Below are 13840 nucleotides of genomic sequence, written 5' to 3' on the forward strand. Positions count from 1 at the left end.
TGCTCTTCAGGTATACTCGGCCCTCAACAGTAACAATTACATCAAGTTTTTCAAACTGGCCCCTACGGCCACCTTCCTCAGTTCCTGCATCATCCATCGCTATTTCATGCAGGTTCACAGTAAAGCGTTGAGGATCCTCCGCAAGGCTCTCACCTTTGGAATGAAACCCGTTGCCGTGAGTGAACAACAATTGTTGCCTTTATTTGTTTGTTTATTTCCTTCTTGTGGTTGGCTGACCATTCAGCACCACCGCTTCTACTACCACCACCACCACCACCAACACCACACCACCTCCTGCACTACCACCACCATCACCACCAATACCACTACCATCACCACTACAACTTGGCCCCTTACCTTGAGTGCACCCTTACGACCATAGCAATACACCTCCACCACCACCACTACCATGTTCTCTCTCTTTCTCTCTTACAGTACCCCCTCAGTGAACTGGTACGTACCCTATGTTTTGAGTCCACCAGTGAGGCTGGAAGCTTCTGCAGGCATTACGGTTTCACAGTCGAAGGTTCGGACGTCCTCCTTGACCGCTCGTCATTTATTGAGCCTGAGGTTGCTCCGTGTCTGGTCCGAGCAGTGAACTTCATAGAATCCAAATGTACCCGACCAATTGGTGAGGTGAGTATGAATGGGCTTTGCTTCAGGGCAGGTTTAAGGTGGGGCTTGAGTTCAGGATGGAGTTTGGATTTAGGGCAGGGCTTGGGTTTAGGGTGTGGCTTTGGTTCAGGGCAAGGCTTGAGTTCAGAACAGGAAGGTGGGTATGAAAGAAGGGGAAGGTGTATATATATATATACATACATACATACATACAATGTGGGTACTGAAACGTTCCTGGCTTTAAGAGAATTATGAGATGCCTTGTTTGAGGGTCACCTTTCTAAGTCCTTTTACAGGGCTTACAAAAACTGAAGGACCCCTACAATAAGTGTGTGAATCTGAGAGGGAAATATGTTGAATCGAGTCATCTTCCTGTGTTTTTGTTTACTCAAAGCCAGGAACTTTTCAGGATCTCCTTGCATATGCATGTGTGTGTGTATGTGTGTATATAAATCTACATATATTTATAACGTGGATATTTTGAAGCATGACCTTGTATGACCTATCTTTGTGTCTCTCTCTTTACAGGTGATCAATGGAGGTCCTTTACAGCCTGTCAAACTCCCAAACCCCATAAACAGCTTTGACGAAGATGGCAACCTGAAGCAGGAAGCGCTGAGCAAGGAAGGTAACGTCTGTGGCTTTGGGTTTCCTTACATCATGTGACAACACATGGTGCTAGTTGTCTTGGCTCACTGTCACACTTCTTCCTAGTCTCTTGAGATATATATATATAGCAATTAGAAAATGGAGGAGAATATGTGGTACCCATCGACTTGCAGACAGTGTATTCCGTTGAGTTAACTTATTTTGTAACTAAAATGACAAAAACAACAACATACAAATGCTTATGACATACCATGTTATATGATAGATACTATCCCTTAGTGGGTTGAATCCTCAACCCCTAACTCTCTTGCATTATATATATATATATATATATATATATATATATATATATATATATATATATGTACATATATATATATATATGTATGTATGTATGTTTTTATGTATATATATATGTATATCTGTCTATGTATATCTTGACAGATGCTCACCAACTGAATCTGTTCCCTTCACCACATCCAACATCTTGTCATTCCAGTATTGCAGGCCCAGAAGGACTCTGTCACGATGGAAGCAGAACCATCCGAGGGTCCAGACACAACCCAACAGCTTCCGCCTGAAACGACGAAGCCAGCTGCTCCCTGCAACATGCAGCTGGCTGTTTCCTCAGAGGAGCCCTTATGGCAGGGATCCGATCTTGTGGCTTCCAATGCTGAAGTATCTTTTGACCCTGCACTGGACACTGGGCAACAGCAACTGCGAGAACAACACCAACAGAAGGCATCTAAATCAACAGCACTGTTACTGGTATGTAGAATCATATTTATGTGTGTGTGTGTGTGTGTGTTTGCAGAATTGTCAGCATGCTGGGCAAAAGTGCTTGGTAGCATTTCATCCATTTTGACATTCTGAGTTAAAAATCCATGATGACCCTTCTGTTTTTCGTCCTCTCAGGATCGATCGGGTAAGTACCACTTGAACAGTAAGGGTTGATAAAAATTTGATAGCATTTTGAAAATTCGATGGCATTTTATTTGTCTACTTTTCAAATTCCACTGAGGTCGACTTTGCTTTTCATCCTGTTGGGATTGATAAAATAAGTACCAGTTGAGTACTGGGGTCAATGTAATAGACTTACCCTCCCTCTCGAAATTGCTGGCCTTGTGCCAAAATTTGAAACCTATATGTATGCATGTGTATCATCATTTAACATCTGCTTTCCATGCTGGCATGAGTTAGGTGGTTTGACTGGAAACGGTCAAGCTGAGAGCTGCCTCAGGCTCTAATCTCTTTTGGTTTGGTTTCTACGGCTGGATGCCCTTTCTAATGTCAACCACCTTCTGGAGTGTACTGCATGTCATGTAAAAGGTACCCTGTACACTCAGTAAAGTAGGTAGTGTTAGCGAGGGTATCTATGTGTAGAGACCATACCAAAAGAAAGTAGCCTGGTGCCTCTCCTGTCCATACCAGCTCCTGGTCTTAACATCCAAGACCTGCCAGAATGGCAAATAGACATTAAATGGTTATGATGATGATGGTAATGTACACCAATTAAATTTTTGTTTTTAAAACTAAAAAGACAACTTTTTATATCGTTTCAGATCAAGGAAATTGCCAAGGATTTGTTTTCGGAGGTCATTGCAACATTTGCAAGAGAAACCTCACAGGAATTTTACCAAAAGTCTGAGCAGCTTCGAGATGTTGCTTCCGATGTCCAGCGAAGTCTTAGTGATGATGTCGTGAACAGAGAGATGCGGTAATTGGCATTTGTTATGCACACACGTAGATATATGTGTGTGTGTATATATATATATATATATATATATATATATATGCACACACACGATGGGCTTCTTTCAGTTTCTGTCTGCCAAATCCACTCACAAGGCTATAGGAGAAGACACCTGCCCAAGGTGCCATGCAGTGGGACTGAACCTGGAACTATGTGGTTGGGGAGAAAGCTTCTTACCACACAGCCACCCCTGCGCCCATATATATATATATATATATATATATATATATATATATATGTGCGAGTAAAAATAAATACAAAAAAGGTGGGGGTTTTTTGTATGATTGTGTATAGAGGAATATATTATTTTGCTTAAAAGAGTTCCAACACTGTCTGTTTTTTATGTTTTATTTATATTCCTGCAGAACTAATGTGGGATATAGAATATGGAATATACAATATATAATATAATATACAATATACAATAAAATAAAAATGGATGGCACCATGAAAGAAAGTATTGAATGTAGATGAAATATTGAGTGTTCAATATAAAGGATCAAATATATAAATATATAAAGATAAATATATAAAGGCGACTCGAGTTTCTGGGCTATTTCCCTTCGTCATGGCCGGTATGACAGACTTTAACAGATATATATATATCATCATCATCATCATCATCATCGTTTAACGTCCGCTTTCCATGCTAGCATGGGTTGGACAATTTGACTGAGGACTGGTGCAACCGGATGGCTACACCAGGCTCCAATCTAATTTGGCAGAGTTTCTACAGCTGGATGCCCTTCCTAATGCCAACCAGTCAGAGTGTAGTGGGTGCTTTTACGTGTCACCCGCACGAAAACGGCCACGCTCGAAATGGTGTCTTTTATGTGCCACCCGCACAAGAGCCAGTCCAGGGGCACTGGCAACGATCTCGCTCGAAAACCTTACAAGGCCAGTCAGGCGGTACTGGCAACGGTCACGCTCAGGATGGTACATCTTATGTGCCACCTGCACAAGAGCCAGTCCAGGGGCCCTGGCAACGATCTCACTGGCTTGCCGGGTCTTCTCATGCACAGCACATTTCCAAAGGTCTCGGTCAGTAGTCATCGCCTCGGTGAGGCCCAATGTTCGAAGGTCTTGCCTCACCACCTCAGCCCAGGTCTTCCTGGGCCTACCTCTTCCACGGGTTCCCTCAACTGTTAAGGAGTGGTACTTTTTCACGCAGCTATCCTCATTCATTCTCACCACATGTCCAAACCAGCGCAATCGTCTCTCTTGCACACCACTACTGATGCTTCTTATGTTCAGCTTTTCTCTCAAGATACTTACACTCTGACGGGTATGCACATTTACATTACACATCCAGCGGATCATACTGGCTTCATTCCTTGCAAGCTTACGCATGTCCTCAGCAGTCACAGCCCATGTTCCACTGCCATGTAGCATGTCTGTTCGTACACATGCGTCATACAGTCTGCCTTTTACTCTGAGTGAGAGTCCCTTTGTCGCCAGCAGAGGTAAGAGCTCTCTAAACTTGGCCCAGGCTATTCTTATTCTAGCAGTTACACTTTCAGCGCACCCACCCCCACTACTAACTTGGTCACCCAGATAGCGGAAGCTATCAACTACCTCTAGTTTTTCTCCCTGGAATGAGATAGAAGTTGTTTCCTGTTTGTTTACAGTGTTTATTGCACCTGAACATCTGCCACATACAAAAACTAACTTTGTAGTTAGTCTGCCTTTGATATTGCTGCACCTCTTATGTGTCCATAGCTTGCACCGGGTACATCTTATAGAGTTACTACCTACTCCTTTACTGCATACTGAGCAGGGCCATCTACCTGAAGGGGTTTGTGTTTTATCTACCTTCCTACTTATTAGGATTTTGGTTTTTGCTAGGTTGACTCTAAGGCCCTTCGATTCTAGTCCTTGCTTCCACACCTTAAACTTCTCTTCTAGTTCTGATAGTGACTGCGGAATTAGTGCAAGGTCATCAGCATAGAGGAGCTCCCAGGGGCAACCTGTCTTGAATTCCTCTCTGATCGCCTGGAGGACTATGATAAATAGGAGGGGGCTGAGGACGGAACCTTGGTGGACCCCTACCTCTACCCGGAATTCATTGCTGTACTCATTTCCAACCTTCACCTTACTGACAGCATCTCTGTACATGGCTCGCACAGCTCTCACTAACCATTCTTCTGTCCCAAGTTTCCTCATTGACCACCAGATAAGGGATCGGGGGACCCTGTCAAAGGCTTTCTCCATGTCAACGAAGGCCAGGTACAGAGGTTTATCCTTGGCTAGATATTTCTCCTGCAGCTGTCTCACTAGAAATATGGCATCAGTGGTGCTTTTACCTGGCACGAACCCAAACTGCATCTCATCTAAATTGATTCACTCCCTAATTAGTTGGGCTATGACCCTCTCCGTAACTTTCATAACCTGATCTAACAGCTTGATGCCTCTGTAATTATTAGTGTCTAAAGCGTCACCTTTACCTTTGTAGCAGTTTACTATGGTGCTGCTACACCAGTCATTGGGTATGACTCCTTCGTGTATCACCTGGTTCGTAATACGGGTGACTAGGCTGTAGCCAACACTGCCAGATATTTTGAGCATCTCTGCAGTGATTCCTGATGGGCCTGGGGCTTTCCCTGTCTTCATACTCTTAATTGCTTTATCTACCCTGGTACTATCAACTCGGATAGCTGGTCCCTCTGTTGGGTCGACATACGGCAGGCTCTCTTTCTCCCATTCATTCTCTTTATTAAGCAATCTATCGTAGTGGCATCTCCAGACCTCTTTCTTTGCAGCCTCATTTAGTGCAAGCGTACCATCATCCATGCGAACTCATTTCTCTCCTACAACATCACTATTCTCTCTCCTACACTGTCTTGTAACACGAAATACCTCGAGTCTTTGGTTCTCACGGCGCAGAACATTGGCAAATATTTTCTTATTTGCTTCCCCTCTGGCTAAATAAACCTGTCGCCTAGCTTCCCTTCTGGCAGATTGGTACAATTCCCTGCTACCACCGTTCTTCCAGTCCTTCCAAGCCTGTTTCTTTTGTCTAATAGCCCCGTCTACATCCTTGTTCCACCACCACGTTACTCTGGGTCGAGAGGGGACTTTACACCAGCCACAGATCTGGTCTGTGGCTCTCAACAGGTTGTCCCGCAGAAATCTCCAATTGTCTTCCACATTGTATGATGCTATATCCCCTTGTATTTCGTCAAATGCTTCAAGTAACTTGTCTCTAAGTCTCTGTCCATTTGCAGGGTCTTTAAGTTTCCATACCCTTCTCCCCCAGGCCAGTCTACTTCTGGGCACCCATATTGCCTTGATCTCGAAGTCGCTAATTACTAATCTGTGTTGGGGTGTACATTCTTCGCCAGGGAGGGTTTTGGCATTTATAAGCCTCCCTCTTTCTCTAGTTCTGGCGAGGATGTAGTCGATTTGGCTAGAGTGTCTGCCGGATTGGTAGGTGACTAGGTGACAGACAGGTTTCCTGAAGTTGGTATTGCAAACCATAAGATCGGTTGCATCACAGAACTCCAGCAGTCTGGTTCCCTCCTTGTTGTGGGAACTGAAGCCATAGCCTCCATGTATGCCATGGAAGCCTCCAGTACGACGTCCGACATGACCATTGAAGTCACCAGCCACAAAGAGAAGGTCTCTGTCTCTTGTCGATGAGGTAGTTTGCAAGAGGGTGTCATAGAATTGGTCTTTCAGCCCATCCGGGAGCCCCGGTTGAGGGGCATAGGCTGAGATGACAGTAGCTAGCCTATGATGAAGCACTAGTCTAATCTTAAGTACTCTGTCACTTACTCTAACGACCTCGATTACCTTATCCACCCATTTCTCCGCTAGAAGTATTCCTACACCCCCGACTCCGTCAGTATTCCCTACCCAGAAAAACTTGTACCTGTGTTCTTTGCCTGTGAGGAACCTCGCAGAACCTCCTTTCCATCTTACTTCTTGGATGCAGCACAGATCTACGCGTCGCCGTTCAAGTATCTCGATATATATATATATATATATATATTTTTTTATTTATTTATGGGTTTCAGCCAAGTGGCTGCGGTCAAGCTGGAGCACCACCGTGATTTTCTGTCTTTATGCTTTGCTCTCTTCACGTTCCTTGCATGGCTCTTCTCCCCCACCTGACATGGTCCAATCAAGAGTTTTGATGGCACATCTGGTGTATAAGAGAATTTGACATCGCTGCCCTAAACTGCGTCTCATTACGAGCCATTGGTTCGTCTGGTATCGTGGAGAGGAAAGCGTCAAGTTTTGTCTTGAAGACCTCCGCATCCATGTCTTGCATGTCTCTCAAATGTTTTGGCAGGGCATTGAAGAGCTGAGGTCCTCTGAAACCGAGGCTGCTGCAGTATTTCGTTCTTATGTGAGATGCAGTGGACGGCACCTTTGGCACCATGCAGTGGTGACCCGTGCGGGCATTCCTGTAGTACTTGATGTCAAAGTTTGGCACCAGTCCTTCCAGTATTTTCCATATGTATATTATTACATATCTCTCCCACCTGTGCTCCAGGGAGTAGAGACCTAGTGCCTTCAGTCGCTCCCTGTAGTTCATCTGTTGGACTGTGGCGATCTTTTTTGTATAGTGCCGCTGAATTGCTTCGAGTTCTGCTGTCCGCTTAACACTGTGTGGTGACCACAACTGAGAGCAATAGTCTAGGCGGCTCAGGACAAATGTCTTCCATAGAGTCAACATGACTTTTTGATCCCTTGTACGGAAAGTCCTCAGTATCCACCCTCCCAGTTGTCTGCACTTTGCTGTCAACTTGACAATGTGCATGTGAAATGATGCATCACTACACATGTTGATGCCCAAATCTCTTACTGCTTGTGGTTCTGGGATTGCAGTACCTCCAGGCCCTGTGTATGCCAGTTGGGAGGTACTTGTGGTCTTGTAGCGCAGTACTTGAAATTTTTTTGCATTGAACTGCATATTATTTTGCTCTGCCCACTCATATATTGCATTTAGGTCATTCTGCAGGCTTACAATATCATCAGGATTCTTTATTGCCTGAGATATCTTTGTGTCATCAGCATAGCTAGTGACAGTGGCTCTCCGAGTGACCGTGGGCATGTCCAGAAGGGCCACTATGAACAGTAGTGGCCCCAGAACAGTTCCTTGTGGAACACCGCGCGATATTTGTGTTTCCCTAGATTGTTCTCCATTGGCTGCAACTGTCTGACTTCTACCATTCAGGAAGTCATGCAGCCACTCTCCTAATTTACCAGCTATGCCAAGGTTTCGCAGCTTGTGACATATCAAGCCATGATCAACTTTGTCAAAGGCTTTTGCAAAATCGAGATATATCACATCAACATTTGAATGGTCAAGTAGCTGCTTCAGGACCCAGTCATAATGCTGCAAGAGCTGCGTGAGGCAGCTTCTACCTGGACGGAAACCATGCTGGGTCTCATTCAGCAAGTCATTTTCTTCTAGGAACGCAATCAATCTCCTTCTGACAATTCGTTCCATGACTTTGCTAATATGTGAAGTCAGAGAGATGGGCCTGTAGTTCCCAGCCTCTGCTCTGCTTCCACCTTTATGGATAGGACATATGGTGCCTTCCTTCAGCTTTTTGGGAAGTTTACCATTTGCAAGGAAACTCTGGAAGAGTATCCGGAGTGGTCCTGCTAATTCTTGTTTACACGACTTTAAGAGGACAGCTGGGAAACCATCGGGGCCAGTTGCTGAATTTGAGCTCATTTCATTTATGGCAGCTATCACATCTTCCTCTTCAATGTCGATGTAGGTAATGGATGCAGTCTTTTTCTGCTGAGTGGTATTGTCAAAGAAATCAGCAGGGTTCTTTATCTGCATGTGACTCGGAGGAGAAGTGAAGACACTCTTGAATTGTGTACTGAGCACTTCACTTATCCATGTGGGATCTGCAGTCAGTGAGCCATTAGGCAGGAACAGGGGTCCTATCTTATACTGCACCGTAGCAGTCTCCTTTGCAAATCTATAGAAAGCCTTGGGGTTTGTTTTTATGCTTTCTACTGCTCTCTTCTCCTTCTCTGCTCTCTCCTTTTCATGGGAGAGTTTAATTTTGTTTTCTATTTCTAACAGTGTTAGTTTTAATTTAGCCCTTTTCCTATCCTCCAGTTCTCTATTTAACTGGTTTGAGACCTTTGTTCTGTGTCTCATAAGGATTTTCCTGTCTCTAGGAATTCTATTGGCATGTTTGCTGGTCTTTCTATATGGCACGTATTTGGTGCATATGTCTTGTATGGTTGACATAAAATGACTTAGTTTGAGGTCATTGTCTTGTATAGAAAGGCTGTCATGCCAGTTTTGATTTCGAATCTCTCTGCGAATTGACTTCCAGTCCGCCCTGTGGAAATTCAGGTTGGCTTTGTTCATGCAGTGACATCCCAGAGAGGATGTGACCTTCAGGCCATTTAACATTTGGGAGGTTAAAGTCGCCTAGGAAAAGTATATTGATGTGTTGGTCCAGATTTGTCAGGACCTCTTCTACGCATCTGAGGCTGTCCTCAAATTTACCCTCCTGCTTTGCGGCATTTGGTGGACGGTATGTTGAGCATACAACTACACCAATTTGTTTTATGTGTACTATTAAAGTATCACATACAGAGTTTGAGTGTGATAGTAGTAATAGTGGTGTGACATCATCTCGGATGTACATTGCAACTCCCCCATGAATTCTATCCCTTCTGTCTATTTGGAGTACGGCATACTCTGGTATATTTATCCCCGCATCTGCTATATTAGGTGTTAGATGCGTTTCAGTAAGCACCATATATATATATATATATATATATATATATATATATATATATATATATGTATATGTATATATATATGTATATGTATATATATATATATATATGTATATATATATATATATATATATATATATATATATGTATATATATATATGTATATGTATATATATAAGTCAGTAAATAGTGGGGTTGTGTTAACCGCACGTGGAGAAATAATAGGAAAATGTAAAAAAGCCAGAATGCTGAACTGGGAGCATAATTTAATGAAGATTTTTTCTAACCGGTTTTCATTGCGATGAAGCAAATTATCAAGAAGGAGAATGAAAATGTTTTTTTACAAAGAAGTACAAAAAAGTACAAAATGAAGAAAATAATATATAAAACAATAATATATAAAAAAAATAAATATACCCATACATTATATTGTCTTTGAGCTTTTGTAGTTCAATAGTAGTTCATGTATAAATTGGTAGGAAAAATAAGGATGCATGAGAGTTGAGAGTTTTGTTAGGTTTAAAAAAAGGGTTAAAAGTTTGTGTTAAGCAGGAAATGTGGTGTCAAAACAGGAAGTGTAAGGGGAGACAAGTGTTTTTAGTTAGAGTTATGAACTCTTTTTTTCAAAACAGGAAGTTTGTGTCTGTTCATAGAGAAATAAGGTCACTGAGGGGTGTGTGTGTTAAGAAATGGTTGGAATTTCTCTATGAAAAGATTCTCCTTGTTGATTCTTTCTTGTGTGGAGATTCTGTCTTTACATTGATAGAAAGGGAATATAATGAATTTAGGGTTTTTGTTTCTGGCGCAAGAGTCTATGTGGCCACTGAGTGGAATTTGGCGGTATTGAGGGAGGTTTATTTGTTCCTTATGGACAGCTACTCTTCTACGTAATGGGAGGCTCGTCTGTCCGATATAGAAGTTTTGGCAACCTGCGCAAGTAAGGACATAAATGAGGTTACTCGAGGAACAAGAGAAATTGGTTTTAATTTTAAACTTTGTTCCTCGTTTGAAGGTAAATTCAGAGCCTTCAAGTAGGTAAGGGCAAGTAGGTTCAAATATTTGGTTAATATCAATATTTCAGAGCAAATGTTTCACAGGAATTCTTCCACATATTTGTAGAAACAATGTTATACATCTCTTTTAAATAATATTTTCGTTTAGTCTTTCAAACGTGGTAGATATTGAGGATGCTTCTTCTGTCATCTGATGTTCTGAAATTATAGAGGAAGAACAGTGTAAAATGTAGAGGCAACTTAAAGAATACAGATTCATTTCTATTGAGATAAACTGTAGAAACAAACATTTCTTTTAACAACTGAGCTGGATGCCAACAGTTCCATGAAGAAGTGGCGATCTCTCAAAGAAGCTGGAAGATGTGGAAGCAGGACACCCAAGAAGACATGGGATGAAGTGCTGCAGAAGTATTCAAACTCATCCTTCTAGTGGCCTAAAGCACTTGTGACCTTTCTTCATAAATTGGACATGCAGTGCCATGTTAAAGTGCCACTACATTAAAGCAACTGTCTGGTGGCGCATAAAAGTGCCTGTACAGTCCCACATAATAGCACTCAGTGAACAATATGGTTGCTAGCAGGAAGGGCATCCAGCCATAGAAGCCATAAGAAATCAGACAAGAGTCTGCTGCAGCCACATAGTATGCCAGAACTGTTAAAAACCATCCAACCCATTTCATCATGGACAACAGCCATTAAAAGATGAGCGGTTAGAAGTGTGTTTGGCGGGGGGGGGGGCGTATCCCTCCTTCTATAATGGCGAACTTTGTGCTTATTTTTTACCCACGTTTTGGTGAAATTGTTGTGTGACTGCTTTGTGCCCTGGCTTACCAAGTGAATTACCGAGTTGGCCAGGAGTACCAAGACGGCCAGAAGAATAGTTTGCTCTGTTTTTGAACTGTTTTCCTTTCTTCTTCCTTCCTTCCTTCATTTTTGTTTTTTGTTTTTTTGGAACTCTTTCAACTTTTGTTTTTCTGTGGACTTTTTTCCTCCAAAAACATGGCAAAAAAAGATGAACAACACTGCGTTGGAGTGGGAGATTATCGCACCCAAACAGTGGATAAAAGACTTTGAAGATTGGACGGTGGTGTTGAGGACTTATTCAAAGTCGTTCGACACCATCGCCCTCTTTAAAAAGATACAAAATTGAAAAAGAGTTGTCGGAGTATCTGCCATCTATAAAATTCATCTCCAGGGGGGAGGTCAAGTACTAACACTCTGCCGGCATGTCCCGAAACCCCATAGGTGGGAATTGTGCCACTGACAGAAGAAACTGTGGCCCCTTCCTATGTGATAGATGAGGAATTTCTAATCCTCTTTCACAAGGGAGGGGCTTTAGAGCACTTCGTAAAGAAGGTGAAAAAAAAAAGGGGCCGGAGGGAAAAGGTTCTGTCCTGCACTGAGGACCCTGATTGGCCTCTGCAGGTGACTGCTGAGGTCATAGGGGAAACTGACTTGTGCAGAATAATGAACTCCTTCCCTGAGGATATATTTAAATTTGTACTAAAGTGCCCCGACTTGACACCGTCCAGGGGCTGGAATGAGGCAGGGTGTGCCTAGTCGGGCAAGGAAGTAAGAAGCCTTAAGTTGTGACCCTTTTTTGAAAAAAAGGGTAAGAGGCTTAATGCCTCATTTTGTAAGGACGTAGAGTCCATTTGTGAATCAATGTTTGAGGTTCATCATCTCATTTGTGTTTTTTTAATTTTTTATTCAAAAGACATGGACATTAAAGGAATCAAGGAGAAAATTGAAGCCGGGGACATTGAAGGTGCGAAAAGCATGATAGAAAGATGTTCAGACAGAGTAAGTTGTTCCTTGTGTTGGCTTCTCAAAGTTGGTTATTTGTTGATCATTTGACAAAACAATTCGAAATCTTCCTAACTAACCACATGTATTTCTCCATAATATTTTCATATCTTTCTTCACCTCTTTCTACCAATTCCCACCGTTGGTAGTCTTTATAAATACTGAACCAAACCTGGAAGCATTCCAGAGTTGATGGAATGTGAGGGAGAGAGAAGCCCATCATCACACACCCTGCAACGGGTGTATTCTGGCAGGAAATATTGAGTCCAAGAGGCAGACGGAGTCATTCGTTGGGGGATAACTGTGTCAAGAAGTTCTCTTGCCACAGACAAGGATTTCCTGATGGCAGGGCCTACACGATTTCTCTTACAGAAGTTGTCAAACATTTGAAAATACTGGTGAGTCTCATCGGAATCAAACCCCAGCTTGATCTAGCTTTATACAACCGTGCTGGTGTTCATTGAATAGACAGAGAGAGATTTTCTCCCACTTTTTGTCTCTTTTAAGGGACAAAGATGATGGTTGTTTATGACTTTTTACTTCAAAACTGAAAAATTGATTGTCAGCAGATGGGATACTGTCTGCAAGAATATAGATCAGGGTTTCTCAAAGAGGGTAGTTACAACCCATGGGAATAGGCTGTGGAATGGAAAATTTTATAAGGACTGGGGACTCTCTCTCTCTCTCTCCCTCTCTCTCTCTCTCTCTCTCTCCCTCTCTCTCCCCCCTCTCTCTCCCTCTCTCTCTCCCCCTCTCTCCCTCCTTTGATATATTTCAAAAGCCTTCGCTTTCTTCACTTCAGATTAACCTAAGAGATTCAAACGATAAAACTTACCTGATGGCTGCTTCAGAAGAGGGCAACACCATTTTAATAAACTTGTTAATAAAAGCTGGAGCAGATTTGGACAAGAGAGACACAAGAGGTCGGACAGCTTTGTATCTGGCTGTCATGGAGTAAGTTCAGAATTCACTAAAATCTCCAGATCTGTTTTTGTTTCTAAATTTCTTCCAATTCCAGACAGGTTAAATATCCAAACACGCCATAGTAGTGACACTGTGACATGATGACAACATGAGACTAGCAACAACGTCTTATTTTTATCCATGTATCCAATTCATTATTCATTATTGAAGCATAAAAACTTTTTCTGAGATTTGCTGTCAAAACAAATTATTTTTTGATTCGGAGATAATCTTTGAACGGCAACAATTCTTAAGACTGACCCAGTGTGATGTAGCGTCCTCTGCTAATATTGATTCACCACTGGGCCATTGCGCCTCCTGAATATTGTATATACATGCATCAATATACACATCTCGA

The 13840-nt window shown here is 42.4% G+C and overlaps 1 protein-coding gene across 2 annotated transcripts in view; it reads left to right on the forward strand.

Annotated features, from left to right (window-relative positions):
- The first annotated feature begins 2804 nt into the window (after positions 1-2804).
- Positions 2805-13840, forward strand: part of LOC128251325 (uncharacterized) — a 29500-nt gene continuing 18464 nt past the window's right edge. The window contains exons 1-3 of one of the 2 annotated variants that reach the window (XM_089347492.1): positions 2805-2941; positions 12431-12516; positions 13322-13473. In XM_089347492.1, coding sequence (XP_089203618.1) covers positions 12433-12516; positions 13322-13473 — 236 coding nt within the window. In that variant the 5' untranslated portion in view covers positions 2805-2941; positions 12431-12432. Of the gene's footprint in view, positions 2942-12192; positions 12517-13321; positions 13474-13840 lie in introns of those variants that run through there. The other variant, XM_089347490.1, reaches the window with a different exon arrangement.

Source organism: Octopus bimaculoides, chromosome 1, assembly GCF_046866305.1.
Source record: "Octopus bimaculoides isolate indiv1 chromosome 1, ASM4686630v1, whole genome shotgun sequence".
NCBI lineage: Eukaryota > Metazoa > Mollusca > Cephalopoda > Octopoda > Octopodidae > Octopus > Octopus bimaculoides.